The following is a 17,253-nucleotide window of genomic DNA, read 5'->3' as shown; positions in this document are numbered from 1 at the left end:
TTCTTGCCTGGAGAATCCCAGGGATGGGGGAGCGTGGTAGGCTGCCGTCTATGGGGTCACACAGAGTCGGACACGACTGAAGTGACTTAGCAGCAGCAGCAGGGACTGAAAGGCTCCAGCTTAGAAAGAGTCATCCAAGGAGGGACAATCTGTCCATTGTCCAACCTCCCCCCACCCCACAACCCCAGAGCACAGCGGGGAAAAGCAGAGTCCTGTGACTTCCCTGAAGTCTGAAAGTGAGGGGGTGGTAGGGCCAAGATGGGCCTTTGGGCCTCTTCTCCCCACACTGTGCTTCCCCTGGATCCTCGGTTGGAGAGAGAAAGTGAGGGGAGGTTCAGATGACAGCCAAAGTCAGGCAGTGGCTGAGTCCTAACAGCCAGACCACTTTACATGGATTAGAATTCATTCCATCTTCACCACAACACTGTTGGTAGGGCTGTTGTGTTCCTAGTCTACAGATGGGGAAACAGGCATGGCGGGGGGCCGGCGGGGTGGCGCGTGGAAATCACTTCCCCAAGGTGAGGCCTGATAAAGGTAGCTGCTGCTATTTCCACTTTTTTAGACAAGGAAATGAAGGCCCGGAGAGGAGATTCTATGTGCCTAAGAACGTTAGCTCAGAAGTGGCAGGGGTGGAGTCTGACCAGAGAGCCTGGTGACTCTCAGCAGTGGACCAAGCTGCCCCGAGGTGCCCGACACTGAGAGCTCTGTTCTTGGCCTTGCCGCTGGCTGGCTGGGGGACCTGGGACAAAGCATCTGACTTCTCTGAGCTCCACCTTCAAGTTTCTCTGATGAGTCGACCCCAGGCACACGCTCAATCAGCACCGGATGTCAGCAGATAGGGGGCAAGGTCCTGCCAAGTGAGTGCTCTTGGCCCTGGGCCTATTCCTTGGAGCTGGGATGCTCAGGGTGATTAATAAACAGCTTTCCAGATGAACTTGACACTCGAGGTGTGGATGTTGTGAATCCTCCAAATTCCCACAGCCTCTCACAGATAAAAGAGGGAGGGGGACAGGCTGGGAGGCTGACGGTTAAATCCTGGCTGTGACAGCCTCAGGGAAAGCCACATAGGTCCGCTGAGCCTCAGTTTCGCCGGCAGTAAAACGGGAATAACAACAGGACCTACCGCAGAGGGCTGTTCAGGGATGCATGAGCTCACCGAGCTTCTGGGACAGTGCCTGACCCCTAACAGACTCTAAATGAGTGTTGCCCTAATTCTATGCCTTGTGGCAGTGTGGGATCAGAGCAAAGCCTCAGCCTGCTCTGATGCAGAAGGCATCTGCAAGCCAGGAAAAGAGCTCTCACCAGAAACCAGCCAGGCTGGCACCTCGATCTTAAGACTTCCAGCCTCCAGAACTGTGAGTAATAAAACCTTGTTGTTTAAGTCACCTGGTTTGTGGTGTTTTCTTACAGCAGCCTGAGCAGACTAGTGTATCCTGCTTTGGGGCTCCCATTAGCTTGGCTATGGACTGTTTCGAGATCTGCTCTGCGGTGTGAGATTCCTCCCACCAACCCTCCTTCCTCTCCCCTCCCTTCCCAGGCATAAAACCAGCATCGCCATGTGAAGGCTCTCCTGGCCTTTTCCTCTTCCTCTCCATCCTTCCCAGGCATCTTCCCCCAAAAACCTCTTGCACATCTAATGCCATCTTGGCATCTGTATGCTTCCAGAGGACCAAACCAACATGTGATTACTCTTTCACCTCTCAGAGCCCTCAGTTTCCTGGTCTGTAAAATGGGGATAGTCACAGTGCCTCCCCTGTGAGGTTGCAGCTAGAGTCCAGAGTCTGTGGGTGTGGAGCCCATGCTGAGGTATTGCTTTATGCCACAGTGGTGAGTCTGAAGTGGGCACAACTCACTTCAGGGGGACCTATGAGTCCATGCACCTGCTTCACTCAGCAAGTTGAGCATGTCTCTGAGGGGGGCACAGTAGTGGCCTTATCTCTGTGTAGCTTAAGTTCCAGTCAGATAATATGGATGGGGATGGAATAGATCTTCAGAGCATTAGGAAGCGACAAGTTCTAATTTGCCTTTTTGAAAGGCTCATCCAAGTTGCCACGTGAAAATGGGCTGTAGCAGGAGCTGGACAGGAGACTGCTGCAATAGTCCAGGCCGCAAGATGCTGGGACCAGGATGGCAGCAGGAGAGGCAGGGTGGAGTGCTCAGACTCAAGAGGCAGACAGGAAGAACTGATGGGGTGTGGTGTTCTAGGCGGAATAGTGTTCCCCCAAATTCATGTCCATTCAGCACTTGCGAATGTGACTTTATTTACAAACCGGGTCTGGGACTTCTCTGGTGGGTCCAGTGGCTGAGATTTTGTGTTCCTGGAGTGAATGTGTGGTGGGTACGCAGGTTTGATCCCTGATCAGGGAACTAGATCCCACATGCTGCAACTAAAAGTCTGCATGCCGCAAGGAAGATGGAAGATCCCCCATGCTACAACTGAGATCTGGTGCAGCCAAATTTAAAAAAAGAAAGAAACAGGGTCTTTGCAGATGAAATCAAGTTAAGATGAGGTCAACTGGATTAGGGCCGACTAATCCAATGACCAGTGTCGTTACAAAAAGAGAGGACACAGAGAGGTGACACGCAGGGAAGGCCCTGAAGACAGAAGCAGAGACTGACATGACGTGTCTGCGAGTCAAGGAGTGCCCAGGCTGGCTGGCCACCACAGAAGCTAGGAGCGAGGACTGGAACCTATTCTCCCTGTGTGCCTTCAAAAGGAACCAACCCTGCCAGCATCTTGATTTTTGGCCACTGGGCTCCAAAACTGAGAGAATAAATTTCCACTGCTTCAAACCATCCAGTCTATGGGTAGTCCTAGAAAATGAAGGCATTGTGTGTGCCCTGGAGGCCCGAAGTCCAAAATCAAGGGGTCGGCAGAGCCACGCTTTTCTGATCTGCTCCACACTTTCTCCTAGCTTCTGGTGTTGCTGGTGATCTGAGGCATTTCTCGGTTTGTAGTAGCATCACTTCGATGTCTGCCTGTCATCACCTGGCCCTCTTCTCTGTGTCTCTCTCCTCCTTCTATAAGGACAGCAGTCACATTGTCCTTGTAAGAAGAGAGAGGGGAGCCTGGCAGGCTACAGTGCATAGGGTTGCAAAGAGTCAGACATGACTGAAGTGACTGAGCACACACGCATGCCCACTGGATTAGGGTCTCACCCTAAGGACCTTCCCTTATCATGATCACATCTGCAAAGTCTCTAGTCCCAAATAAGGTCACATTCACAGGCACCAGGGGTTTGGACTTCAGTGTACCTTTTGGGGGCACACAATTCAATCCATAACACATGGTAACTGGCTGCTGGATACGAACTGTGAGAGAGCAGGACTAAGGAGTTGCTAGACTCCAAGTTTCCTTGGAAGGAAGTCCTTACTCAAGCCTAACCTACTCCCCTCCTGGTGCACCCATTTCACCAGCCTTCCAGGAAGACAAGCTGCTTCATAAGAGGATGTAGGAGCACGGACCTCTGATTCTCCTGCATGTGCGTCCTCTCCCATTGCTGAGAAACTGGGCTATGGGTTGAGTGTGGTCCCTGCTCTGGAAACCACACGGCAACGGTGATCACTTCTCTCCTCAGGCATAGTCCACTCTTGATTTCTTCTCTACAGAATTCCTAGACTTTACGGTGTGTGAGTAAACTCATTTCTTCCCAACGTCCCTATCTGGGAAGATATCCACGGATGCCTGAGCTACGTTGCTGGGGATTGAGTTAGGGAAGAAAAAAAAAATTCCTAGCATTCAGATGACTGGAAGATTCTGCCAAGTTATGCACAGGTGAAATCCTCAGCCGGGGGAGCCAGCACATCCAAGGGCTTCCTGCTTACTTTGTCCGAGCGGTATAAGCTGATGCATCAGCTGTACGTCACTGGCTGCTCTTACAAAGTGAAAGAGAGAGAAATGACAGCAAATCTTAAAAATGTTGGGAAGAGGTTTCTCAGAGAGCCTGATAGTCACAGGGGCCAGGGGGCATTCAGTTTTCACTCCACACCACCTCCTTTCTGCTTGGGCCTTTCACACAGTAGGTGCTCAATAAATGTGACTTGTTTTGAGCATCTAAATCAGAGGTCATTTGTTACAACAGCGGGAGGAAACTAATACAGTCCCTAATTCAGGCATTTATTCATCAGTTTGCTTATACTGAGCACCTACTACGTATCAGATACCATTTCTTCAGTTGCCAGACATTTCCTGAGCCTCTACTTAGTGCCAGGGAAGTTTCTGAACCCTGGAGATACAGCAGTAACTGTGTGGATCACAATAAACTGGAAAATTCTGAAAGAGATGGGAATACAGACCACCTGACCTGCCTGGAAACTTGTATGCAGGTCAGGAAGCAACAGTTAGAACTGGACATGGAACAACAGACTGGTTCCAAATAGGAAAAGGAGTACGTCAAGGCTGTATATTGTCACCCTGCTTATTTAACTTATATGTAGAGTACATCATGAGAAATGCTGGGCTGGATAAAGCACAAGCTGGAATCAAGATTGCTGGGAGAAATATCAATAACCTCAGATATGCAGATGACACCACCCTTATGGCAGAAAGTGAAGAACTAAAGAGCCTCTTGATGAAAGTGAAAGAGGAGAGTGAAAAAGTTGGCTTAACGCTCAACATTCAGAAAACTACGATTATGGCATCTGGTCCCATCACTTCATGGCAAATAGATGGGGGAACAGTGGCTGACTTTATTTTTCTGGGCTCAAAAGTCACTGCAGGTGGTGATTGCAGCCATGAAATTAAAAGACTCTTACTCCTTGGAAGGAAAGTTATGACCAACCTAGACAGCATATTAAAAAGCAGAGACATTACTTTGCCAACAAAGGTCTGTCTAGTCAAGGCTATAGTTTTTCTAGTGGTCATGTATGGATGTGAGAGTTGGACTATAAAGAAAGATGAGCACAGAAGAATTGATGCTTTTGAACTGTGGTGTTGGAGAAGACTCTTGAGAGTCCCTTGGACTGCAAGGAGATCCAACCAGTCCAAAGGAAATCAGTCCTGGATGTTCACTGGAAGGACTGATGTTGAAGCTGAAACTCCAATATTTTGGCCACTGATGCGAAGAGCTGACTTATTTGAAAAGATCCTGATGTTGGGAAAGATTGAAGGTGAGAGGAGAAGGGGACAACAGAGGATGAGATGGTTAGATGACATCACCAACTCAATGGACGTGAGTTTGGGTAAACTCTGGGAGTTGGTGATGGACAGGGAGGCCTGGTGTGCTGTGGTTCATGGGGTCGCAGAGAGTCGGACACGACTGAACTGCAGTAAGAGGAAATTCCTGCCTTCCTGGGGCTGACATTCTAGAGAGGAGAGATAGACAAAGGACAGGTAAATCAAAGGCTCTAAGGGGGCTGAGAAGGAACACAAAGCAGGGTCAGGAGAGAGCTTGGCCAGAGATGTGCCCGGGGGGCGGGGGGGAGGGGGGGAGGATGTTAAGTGAGGCAGCAGGTCCGGGAAGGCTTTATGAAGGTGGAGACATCTGAGCAGAGCCCTGAGGGAAATGAGGAAGCCAGCAGCGGGCTGAGAGAGAAATACCAGGAGAAACAGCCCCCATCAGACAAAGAAAGGGTGGCAGATGGTCCTGACCCATCCCCCCCAAGTTACTGTCCCACAAACACAACTTAGCCTCATCCTCACAGCAACGGACCCATTTTACAGATGAAGATGTGGGGCTTGGAGAGGCTGGCGATGCCTGGGCAATTCTTGGTGCCAGCTTTCCTTCTCCACCCTGTAGGCCGTTCTGGGTGCTGGTGGGTGGTGACTGGGTTCAGAGCTGGCTAGTTTCTGGTCTTCGGCCCCCTAACTTTAGCAACCATTCATTCTGGAGCAGACAGGGCACCCAAATCCAGGAAGCTGGGGTAAAGAGTAGATGAGATGACCACCCAGCATCTTGAGCCAAAAGCTCCAGGGAACTGACATTTCTTCATCGCCGCCCCCACACTGCACCCTGACAAATGCCAGGTACTTTGCATGTATTTATATCTCATTTAATCATCAAAACAACCACAGGAGACATCGCTATCATCCCCACTTCCAAGATAAGAAAACCGCAGCCCAGCAGAGGGAAGCCTCTTGTTGAAAACGGTGGAGCTGGATTTGAACCCCATGTGGCCCAAGAGCCAAATGCTGGGGTCCTCAAGTCACGATTTCAGCTGCATCCACCCGCCCCCCTGAAGATTACCAATATGACACTTGTCCTTATGTGATTCAATGTTTTAACTTAAATGTATTTTAAAGGAATATGTATCTCACTATTGTAAACAGATCATTGAATTCTGTGTTATAAACAAGGCGCTTTCACCCATAAAAATAAATACAAAGGAAAAACCAAGGGTGCTGTTAATTCTAGTTACACCCCCACTGCCAGCTTGAAGCTGGCTCTTCCATGGTTAAAGGAAAGATTCACAGGTTCTGTAGGCATTTAAGATGTTTTGCACCCGACTGTGACTTTATCTAGAAGGAAGTAGAAAGGCGATACCTGGCGCGCAATGCGTTTATGTTGTGTAACACAGTTATGTTATGTAAACACAGTTTATGTTGTGCCGCGTACACCATGACTGCGCCCTCTGTCGGGTGGCTCTGCCTGGGGAAGAGCTGGGTCCCGCTGACCCCTAGTCTCCAAAGCGACCTGTGCCACTCTTCGTCCGGGGTCTGGCCAGTCTCGTATCTTAGTGTCAGATGTGACACAACATCCCCACAGCACCTCGTCTGGAGCCTAGGAGCCCAGGTTGCTTCCGGGCTCAACACTTCCGCTGAAAACCTTTCAGCAGACACGAGGCTGCCCGGAGCCATGAGCGGGACTTTATTTCCCCCACTTCACTCCTGCAACATACCATGTCGATACATAGACAAGGGCAGTGGCAACAAGAATCAAACGGCTTTAGATTCAACCTGAATTTAAAAAGCCCCAAACAGGGGACCCCAAATCAGAAGGGTCTGACTACAAATCCTTTGGATTAATTGAGCACGCTGGCAGACACAGAAGATCAAATATGAACCATCCGAGGTGGCAGGTCCTGACGGGCAGGCGGGGAGGGGGAGCGTCGTCGAGAAGCGGCGTGCCTTTGTCTTACAGCCATCAGCTTGCTCTTTATGCATAAACTGCTTAATAAAATGACTAATTCATTTTGGTTACGTTGAATCTAAACCCCTAGAGAATACTGCCAGTAGATTTATAATATTTTAATCCCACACCAGGCTTTCCAAAGCCACTGTAGGAGGAGACGAACAGAATACCCTCTATTCCATCTTCTACCACTAGCTGATGCTGTTGGTTTTTTGTGTTTTTTTTTTTAAGTGTCTACGAGGTTGTGGGGGGAGAATGGTGAATCTAGGAAGAGCGGTCTCATTCCTCCCACTGTGTCCATCTGAAGGAAAGTGGCATCGAGAGCTTTTTTAGGCAACGGGAGCCGCAAAAGCTGTCCGAGAGGCTGTTTAGAAACACATATATGCAGAAGTATGCGTGTGCCCCTCCAAAGTCTCTCTGAGACAGAAGCCTTCTCCCATCTGGGCCCCGGCTCTGGGCGCCTGTGTGGGCGGGAGGCTCAGGCTACCAATGGAGGCAGTGAGCCTTCCTTTGATCCTTTAATCCTAACTTTTTGACAGCAGATGAGTTGCCCAGCCCTTGTATGCAAATGGAGGCCAGGGGTCCCGCCACCCTCTTTTCCCTCTACCGCCAGGGCTGGCTGCTTTGAGGTCTCCTGGCTTGAGCATGGACAGAGGGGGCTGGAGTGGGTCTTCCTTCTTGGCGCTGGTAGGTGGTGTGATAGTAACACCATGGGCAACAGCAGCCACTGGTCTCCTGAGCATTTACTGTGTGCTAGACAGCCAGCTTAGGAATTCACACACTTTACCTCGCTTAATCCTCCCAGAGGCACCAGGAGGTAAGTGTGCATTTCCAGAGGAGAAAACAGAGGCGCAGAGAGGTAGAGCTACTCACTCAAAGGCTACCCAGCCAGGAACCAGCAGAGCTGGGACTCAGACTCATGTCCATTGTAAGAAAAATAAAGTTTCCATAGACTGGGCTGCATAGAAAGTTCCAGGCAGGCAGGCACAGTGTTTTATTTAGCATTTTGGCCCTGGTGCTGGGTAGAGTACCTGGCAAACAGCGGGAGTTCAGTGTTTGCAGAATGAATTGCACAGGGCCACTCCTCTGCGCCAGGCACCGTGTTAAGTGTCCTCTATCCCCACTGAATCCACCCAGTGGGCCTACAATGAGGTGAGAGCATCTGTATTTCACAAGTGGGGAAACTGAGGATCGGAGGAGTCGGGTGTGATATAGGATACAAGATGGCAGAATGGGGAGTGGCCCCAACTCAGTGAGAGGGTGCTGCAGCCTGGAGTCCTGTGAGTGCCCCTCCTGGCATGGCTCTGCCCCCTGAAATTAAGAGTTCTGTGACTCAGTTTCCCCTCAATGAAAGTATAATACCAGCCTTTGGAGCCCTGGGCTGGGAAGACCAGGCATTCTTGTCTATGAGGGTTAACGATCTTCCTCCAGCTGATGCATTTGCACTTCTGCAAGGGGCCCACCCTCTCAGCCTAGAACTTCTCAACCTACACAGCAGAGACCATTAGCTGTTTTTCACTCTCTTTGGATGTCAAATCTCTAATGGTTTTGTCCCAATTCCTTCAATTTTTGGGGGGGCCGCACAATGCGGCATGTGGGATCTCAGTTCCCCAACCAGGGATCGAACTCCTGCCTCCCTGTATTGGGAGCATGGAGTCTTAACTACTGGACCACCAGGAAATCCCTTACAGCCCTTTCAATTTTAAAATTAATCCTGCATCAGCGTTTGGAGTCAGGGATGAAGATTCAGTGTTCACTACCTGTCTGCTGTGTGACCCTGGGCAAGTGGCTTGACCTTCTTGAGTCTGCACTGCTTCAGCTGTACAGTAGGGCAGGATGGCAATATGTACCTCCATGGGTGCAGTCGGGATAAATGAACTCCTTTCTGTAAGGGGCTGAGTGCACTGCCTGACACAGAAGAAGCACCCAAGAAACCAACCTGCAACGAGGGTAGCTCATCATTTAAAACCAAATCCAAAGGCTGCTCTCCCTGCAGCATCCCTCCTGGCCTTCCCACCTTGGAGCCCTTTTCCTGCTGGATTTGGCTGTCTGTCTTGGGGTCACATGGTCCCTGCTGGACTCTGAGGGCAGGGTAGGACTCGGGTTTGAGTTTCCACAGGGCTCAGCACACAGTAGATGCTCAGAGAATGAGCTGATGAAAAGCCACAGCTGAAACTCCTGTCATCTCTTCTGAAAGGGCACAGCCATTCACTGAGCGCCCACTGGGTACCAGCATCACGCTGGATGCTCTCCTCTAATCATCTTTCAACCCTTAGCTGTCAGGGGTAGTGAGAGTAAGACGGGAGGCCAGGGCAGGGGGCACTCCTGGCAGAAGAAATGGCAGAAAACAAGGGTGGGGGACAATGCCTTCTGAAGTTAAGTATCATCTTTGGGAAAATCTGTCATCATTAAACTCTGCATTTTTATGGGTTAAATACTCTTTTATGTTACCTGTCTGTGCTCCCTTGACCCCTAGAGGACCAACTGGGCAGATGTTTGTACTGGGAGGAAGGGAAGGAGGTGAGGGGTGCCAGAGACAATGACGGATCTCTTGTTACATTAAAATCTATTTTGCCTTTATCCGCGAAGGTGGCTTATCCACTAGATGGCAGCAGAGCTAGCCATTTGGGATAGACACAACGCTAAATTCTTAACCTCCCTCAAGACTACTTTCATCAACATATATTTCAGATGCTTCAAAGATTCAAATTTCTAAAAATTCAGATCACAAAAGTACTTTAAAAAACTATATAACCTTCAGGCAAGAAGGTTTTTTTTTTTTTTTAATATGACAATAAATCAAGAAGCCATAAAGCAAAGGTCTGGTAAGATTTCCTGCTTTCTGCAAATATTTTTTGAATGCCTACTATGTACCATATACAAGAGACATAGTGAACAAAGTTAAGAAACAAAAGGCAAACTAGGGGAGAAGCTATGAAACACGTTTCCCAGGACAAAGGTTAATATCCCTAATACACAAAGAGTGTCCACAAATCAATAAGAAAGTGATTTCTCTATTAGAAAAATGGGCTAAGTATATGCAAACCAGTGATTGATAAAATAATAAATATGAGTGGTTCACCCACATATGAAAAGATATTTAGTGTAACTAAGAAATGAAGGAGTACAAAATAAATCAACAAGAAGAAAAAAGAATTCTTAGTCTTTCTGACTATTCCTGGGTTTGTGGTCAATATGTGGATACATGTTCCTTCCCAAGTTTTCTTCCTCACCCTCAGAACTACAGCATAGTACCAATATGCCATGCATTCCCAAGAACCCCAAATGCCCAGTGTTGGGAATGAGGTTCAGTAAATTATAATACAGCCACGCAAGAGACTATTACACAAGATGAACCAAAGTTACTCAGAATTTGTAATCACACAGGGAAATACAGATGCTTGTAGTGAGTGAAAGGAATCAGAACTGCAAATGGTACATGCAGAATGAATGACTGTTTTGAAAAAGTACATGGGGAGAAGATCAGATAGAAAAACAACAAAATATTACCACTGCTTTTCTAGTATGGTTTCCCCTGCCTCCCTTCTATTTTGTGTACTTTTGAAATTTGACAGTAGGCATATGTAACTTTTATAACTGCAGAGAAAAAATTTGAAGATCTTAAACATTGGAAAGTATTTTCCTACTGCACATTCATCAACTCTTCCCTAAATCTCTCACCCCACATCCTTGACAACTGACAGAGCTGAATGAAATCCACAGCCAACGTGTGTGACGTGTGTAACTTATACCCTGATGTCAGCTTTGCAATGGGCTGCTGATTATCAAACCCTGCCAAATGCTTTCATGCACAGGTATAGGATCCTCACGGCAATGGATTAGCAGGTTCTATTATCCCTCGGCTAACCACACAGAAACCAGAGCACAGAGGAGTTCAGGTCCCTGCCCAAGGTCACACAGCTCAGAAACACCAAGCTGAGAGTCCCACCCCACCGAGTCGGATGCTACCACCTCCATCACCTAAGCTGTCCAGCCTTGCCTCTTGAAAGAAGGAGCAGAGAGACAAATGCGTGCCAGGAGTTGCCATTTCCTGCTGCTGCTACTGCTAAGTCGCTTTAGTCGTGTCCAACTCTGTGCGACCCCATAGATGGCAGCCTGCCAGGCTCCCCGGTCCCTGGGATTCTCCAGGCAAGAACACTGGAGTGGGTTGCCATTTCCTGCATCAGTCTAAAAAACACCAAAGTAAAGCCAGAGGAAAAAAAAAATGGGAGGAGCACTCACCTCTCTTATCTCCTCAGCAGTGTTCCTCTGCCTGCCCTCTAACTCCCTCTTTCCTTGTTTTCATTTAAATTTTCCCCTTTTTTTTCACTGTTAACTAATCACTCAGTAAGTTAGCTCTCTCTGAAGCTCGGGTCGGTACCTAGTGACTGTGAGCGCAATAAAGAAAGCAGCCATCACCGGTACAGAAGTCAGAAAGGTTTAAATCAAATCATCCTCCACAACAATGACATTAATTATGCTTTTAACACGTTTTACTGCTTTTTTTTCTCACTTCACGCCACATCTGTGTGAACAATATCCAAAAGATTTACGGTTTTCTTTCGTAATTACAGACATACAGGCTGCACACTTATCAAAATACTTGCTGAGCAATCACGCTATATCGCATTCTCTGCCAAAGATTTGTGTTGGCAGCAGTCACTCAAAACAAAAATGTTGAATCAGGACTTGTGTGGCTTGGTGGCGGCGGGGGGGCAGGGAGGGGGAGGAGGAAGTATTTCGACAAATAATTTGCCTGTCAAGAAATATAAAAACAGGAGAGTGTGCATCCTGGCAAATTTTCCAGGAGTGTTATTTTTATGGAGGGGGTTGGGGCGGGGTGTGTATGGCGGGGACAGTGAGCAGGGAAGCTCTGAGCATCAACAACACATCTGACATTTGGTTCTTGTGTCTGAGGATAAAATTTAATGAGAACAAAAATATGTCTTCCTAATTCCCCTAAGAAATCATTAAAACATTTTGTTATTCTTAAATGTCTTGAAAATGAATTAGAGCCCTGAAGGGGCTGTTCCTGCGGTATGTCTCCATCAGTTAAGGCTCCTTCTCTCTAACTCGGTGACAGCTGGGGATGTACGTACCCCCCTGGCCCCTCCATTTCTGGGGAGTAGAGCTGCAAAGTCAGACACGTGGAGTCAGCACCAGGCTTGGAACGACCCTTTGGGGAGAGGGGCAAGAGGGCACAAGAACCTTCCAGGAAGTTCCAGGCCAATCTGGGGAGCTCCCACGGTCCCTGACTGGCACTGCGGTTCTGGACTCGTGTGTTAATAGACATACTTCCAGAAAGATGAGGGCCCCATCGTGAACCCCAGAAATGATGCTCTTTTTCCAAGGGGGGGATGTAAGCCCCTCCTTACCCCAAACACTCCCCTGGATTTGAGACAACAGGTTACTGGCCTGATGGTCTGTTCTCCTCTGCCACCAGAATGCAAGTTCCCTGAGGGCAGGGCCCGCGTCTGCCTCGGTAGACTCACGGCCACGTTTCCAGTGTCATGGTCCCTGTTCACACAGCAGGCACTCGATAAATGCCATCTGAGTAGGTGACACGTGACAAACAGAAGGCACTAGTTGAAAAAAGTACCTTTTCATTTAAATAGCTCTTTTCCCTTTTTCTGCATCTGAATCTTTTTTCTAATTCAATCAACAAACAATTACTAGGCGGTTACCGTGTACTGGATTCCGAGTACACACATTCAGTATACATCAGTCCCAGGCTTGGAGAATTGCACTTGTCTGAGGGACACACAGGTGATGACAACAGTTAACACTTAGCAAATGCCACCATGTGCCACGCACGAGGAAGCCTCCCAGTGACTGTATGAGGCAGGCGCTGATAAATTTCTCCCAATTTATAGAAGTGTGAAGCTCCGAGGTGAGTTAATTCGTCTACAGTAAACCAGTGAGTAAGTGGTACAGGCAGGACTTGAACTGGGATCTGAACCTGGAAACACAAGCCGTCTCAGTGCTGCCCCCTGGTGCTACATGAGAGGTACTACGAGGCACAGTGGAGTAGTTGGGCGTGTGGATTTGAGTGTGGATTTGTGGGAGGTATCTTTGGAGTCCATACAGGTCATCCTCCAACATCATTCACCACTGAGACTGTGCAACCCAAAGGAAGGAGTGGGAAATAAGAGGGTGTCATTTTCCAAAATTTTTTCCTAGACAGTTCTGATAAGGGTAGAGACATCATAAGCAAAAAGGCTGCAAGGAATGGGACAGCCTCTTGGACTCTCCGCCATGTGCCTGCTGTGGCTCTGAGTAAGGGTGACAATGACCAGGGCTGCAGACACAGCTGCCCTGGCCTCAAGCCACGGGGGGTCAGGTCCCTACGGGGGTAGGCACAGAGCCTGGAGGGCTGTGCTGTCTGGTTTCGGCCACTCTTGCCACCCAAGCATTTTGACTGAGAAAACCAATGTGGCCAGGCTGCCTTCCTAAGGGTGCAGAAGCAGGGCGGGGCGCGGCACTGGAGAAGAATGAGTCGAGTCTCCAGGTGCCACTGCCGTGGGCTGAATGGTGACTCCAAAACAAACATCTGTATCTTAATGCCTGGAACCTGCAAATGTGACCTGTTTTTGGAAGAAAGGTCTTTTGCAAATGTAATTAAGGATTTCAAGGTGCGACCATCCTGGATTCTCTGTGTGTGTGTTCAGTCACTTAGTCATGTCCAGCTCTTTGCAACCCTATGGACTGTAGCCCACCACGCTCCTCTGTCCATGGAATTTTCCAGGCAAGAGTACTGGAGTGGCTTGCCTTTTCCCCTAAATCCAATGACCAGTCTTACAAGAGAATGGAGAGGGGGATTTGGGATAGAGACACACAGGGAAGAAGGCTGTGTGAACATAAAGGCTGAGACGAGTGATGTGTCCACAAGCCAAGGGACACCTGGAGCCACCGGAAGCTGGGAAAGGCCAGGAAGGATCCTCCCCTAGAGCCTTCAGAGGGAGCACAGCCATGCCCACACGCCTTGTTTTCAGATTTCTGACCTCCAGAACTGAGAGAGAATAAGAATCTGTTGTTTTAAGGCCCCTGGTTTGTGGCAGTTTGTTCCAGGAACCATAGGAAAGTAGCATAGCGTCTCACGAGTATCCAAGTTGTGACATGGAACAGATGTTCTGGAAATAGTTTTTGAATGTGCCCAGAGCTGAGTCGTCCCATCTCTCCCTGACTGTGAGGCATCGGTGCCAGGGTGACTGAGACTGGCCGGGCCTGTTCCCTCGGGGCCCGGAACGTGCAGAGGGTGGAGCCGGTGCAACTTCTATACCCGGCCAGTGCCTCTCTGTGATGTGTTCCCAGATCTCCTGGGGAGTTTGTCAAAATGCAGAGGCTTCAGTGGCCCGAGGTTCTGTATTTGTAATCAGCTCCAGGCGAACCCAATGCTGCTGGCCCCTGGGTCGCACTTTGAGTAGAACAGGCTAGAAGACTTCCCTCCTCACCCAGTCCACGTGCTTTCAGAGGGAAGCGTCACATCACTATTGCTGTATTCGTTTCCTGGGGCCACCATAACAAAGCACCACTGACTAAGGTGGCTTAAGGCCACAGAAGTTTACTCTCTCAGCTCTGGAAGCCAGAAGTCCAAAATCAAGGTGTTGTCAGGGCTGTGCTCCTTCTGAAGGCTCCAGTGGAGGCTCCTTCCTGGCCTCTTCCAGCTCCTGGTGGTCTTAGGCACGCCTTGGCTGGCAACTGCATCACTCCAACCTCTGTGCTGTCTTCACATGGCCCTCTTCTCAGTGTTCCTAAAACTCCCTTTCTTCTTCTTAAAAGGAGACCCTTCAGCAGATTTAGGGTCCTCCCTAAGTCCAGGATGTCTCATCTCAAGATCCTTAACTAATGACATCTGCAGAGACCCTGCTTCCAAATAAGGTCACACTGCGAGGTTCAGAGTGGACAAACATTTGGGGAGGACACTATTTACACCACCCCAGTTGCCCAAGACAGATGGAATGAGAGACTTTCCCATCCCCATCACAGAGATCTCACAAACGACCTTGGCATCAACTAGAAACGACTTTGCCTTCTCCGTGGCTCAGCCTAGAGTGGGACCTCACATTCTTCTTCATAAACCCCCAGCCCCAGTCACTCCTGACCTTACTAATTCCTGCAGCTGTGTGGAGTACTGGGAATGGATAGAGTGGCTGTCTGGGTGGAGAGGGTTAGCAGACTGGGGCCTTCTCCCAGCTCCACCATTATTAAGCAAATCACTACATTCTGGGTTCCCATTTCTAGGTCAATAAATGAAGAAGTTGCAGAGGATGGGTCATTTTAAAAACGGGAAACTGTCTGCAGAAGTATATCTCATATGCACAGGGACACAGCTGAAGGTTCTCCAGTTGATCAAATCTCTGTAATCCACACCCAGATCAAAAAACGTATCTAGCGCCCAAAGGCCCCTTCCAGGAACTACCACCCCATCCAAGAAAAACCACTCTCTTGACTTCTCACAGCATGAGTGCCTTTTTTTTAGGTGAAATTCTGTGATGCAAAATTTACCATGTTTAAGTAAGCCATGCAGTGCCAGTTAATACATTCATGATGTTGGTCAACTACCTCCTCTATCTAGTCTGAGAACATTTTTATCCCCCTAAAAGGTAAACCTTACAGCCTTTAAGCACTCAGTCCCATTCTCTCCTCCCTTCAGACTGCTGACCACTAATCTAATTTCTGTCTCTACAGATTTGCCTCTTTTGGATCCTTCATATAAATGGAATCATAAACTGTGTGACCTTTGGTATCTGGCTCCATTCACTCAGCATTATATTTTTAAGGTTCATCCACACTGTGGCATGTGTCTGCGACTCATCCCTTTTGATGGCTAAAGAATAGTCCACATTTTATTCATTCATTCACTGATGGACATCTGGGTTGTCTCCCCCTTCAGCCACTGTGAACAGTGCTGCCGTTAATTTTTGCCTGTCTTCATCTTTGATGTAAATAGAGTCATGCAGTATGTGCTGTGTGGATTTGGTTTTGGCTGAACATCAAGTTTTTGAGGTTGGCCATGCCATGTTGGTGGAAACATCTGCAGTCTTTCCTCCAGCGCCCTCTGCTGCCAGGGAGCACTGGGTGCCTTCTGCTCTTGGTGGGAAGTGGATGGGGGCTCTGGTGGTCAAGACCGTTGGCTCCTCAAGAAGATCCGGGTGGGAGATCTCACTAGGAGCTCCCCAAAGCTCCCCGGCTGTTGTTGGAAGGCAGTGTGGTAAGACAGACAAGTCGGGTGGGGACACATCACACCAGACTGGGTGTAGACCCCCTCAGTCTCCACAACTCCTACCCATGGCAGGGCCTGGCCTTGCCCAGGAGTCTTGGCCTGTCCCCAGAACCCAGTGAGAGAAGGCACCTGTGTAACAGTCCTCATGGCCGTTTCTTTTTGTTTTTTATTCAATTATGGAGCCCAAGCAAGTCTTACCTGGTGCTTCAATTAATTGCTTGTAAACACTCAGGAAAGCGGCTTCGGCCTCCTGACTTCTCTTACTAAGAGCCACCACCTTTGGAAACAACAAGAGAAAGAATCACGTGTGACCATGGCATCGGAGTCTATAAGCAAATGTGATCATTCTCCACATGCGCAAACATGGGATTGAGGGGAGGAAGAAGGGGAATGAAGGCTCCAAGTATGGCGTAGCAAGTCTGGGTTCAAGTCCCAGCTCCACTGCATCTGGCTGTGTGACGCTGGGCAAGTCACTGCCCCGCTCTGATCCTCAGTTTCCCCATCTGTAAAATGGGGTAAATAACAGAAACTACTTGCCAGGCCAGCTATGAGGGCTAAATGAAGCTGTATATAAGTACTTAGCACAGGGCCTGGCACACAGTAGGTTATTAACAGCTCTCACTATTATTACTGATATTAACAGGCAATGTTGGAGATTCAAATATGACACATGTTTTATGGGAAAGAGGGACACATCTGGGGCATATTTCTTGACACTGCTAATTAAAGAGAAATTGTTGACTCTCTAGTAAGATACCAGTTTCAACAGATGTTGAATGACAGTTATGTCAAACAGTTCCTAGCATACCAAAGGTGCTCAATAAATGCTTCCCGACTGATGAACACACCAATGACTGATGACCAGTGGTGAGGAGCTACCTTCATGTACTTGTTCTCTTGCTTATGGGCATTTTTTTTGTCCTGCCAGTGAGACTCCATAAGGTGTATTTCTGGGGCTTA

At 48.6% G+C, this 17,253-nt stretch overlaps 1 protein-coding gene across 6 annotated transcripts in view; it reads right to left on the bottom strand.

The window, feature by feature from the left end:
* Positions 1 to 17,253, bottom strand: part of CUX2 (cut like homeobox 2) — a 277,570-nt gene that overhangs the window by 43,955 nt on the left and 216,362 nt on the right. For all 6 annotated transcript variants that reach the window (XM_070769549.1, XM_019977959.2, XM_070769548.1 and 3 more), the window contains one exon: positions 16,492 to 16,570. In XM_070769549.1, the coding sequence (XP_070625650.1) occupies positions 16,492 to 16,570 (79 nt within the window). The remainder of the gene's footprint in view (positions 1 to 16,491; positions 16,571 to 17,253) is intronic.

This window comes from Bos indicus, chromosome 17 (assembly GCF_029378745.1).
Source record: "Bos indicus isolate NIAB-ARS_2022 breed Sahiwal x Tharparkar chromosome 17, NIAB-ARS_B.indTharparkar_mat_pri_1.0, whole genome shotgun sequence".
Classification (NCBI taxonomy): Eukaryota; Metazoa; Chordata; class Mammalia; order Artiodactyla; family Bovidae; genus Bos; species Bos indicus.
The sequence above is the reverse complement of the archived record's forward strand: the minus strand, read 5'-3'. Positions and strand labels throughout refer to the sequence as shown.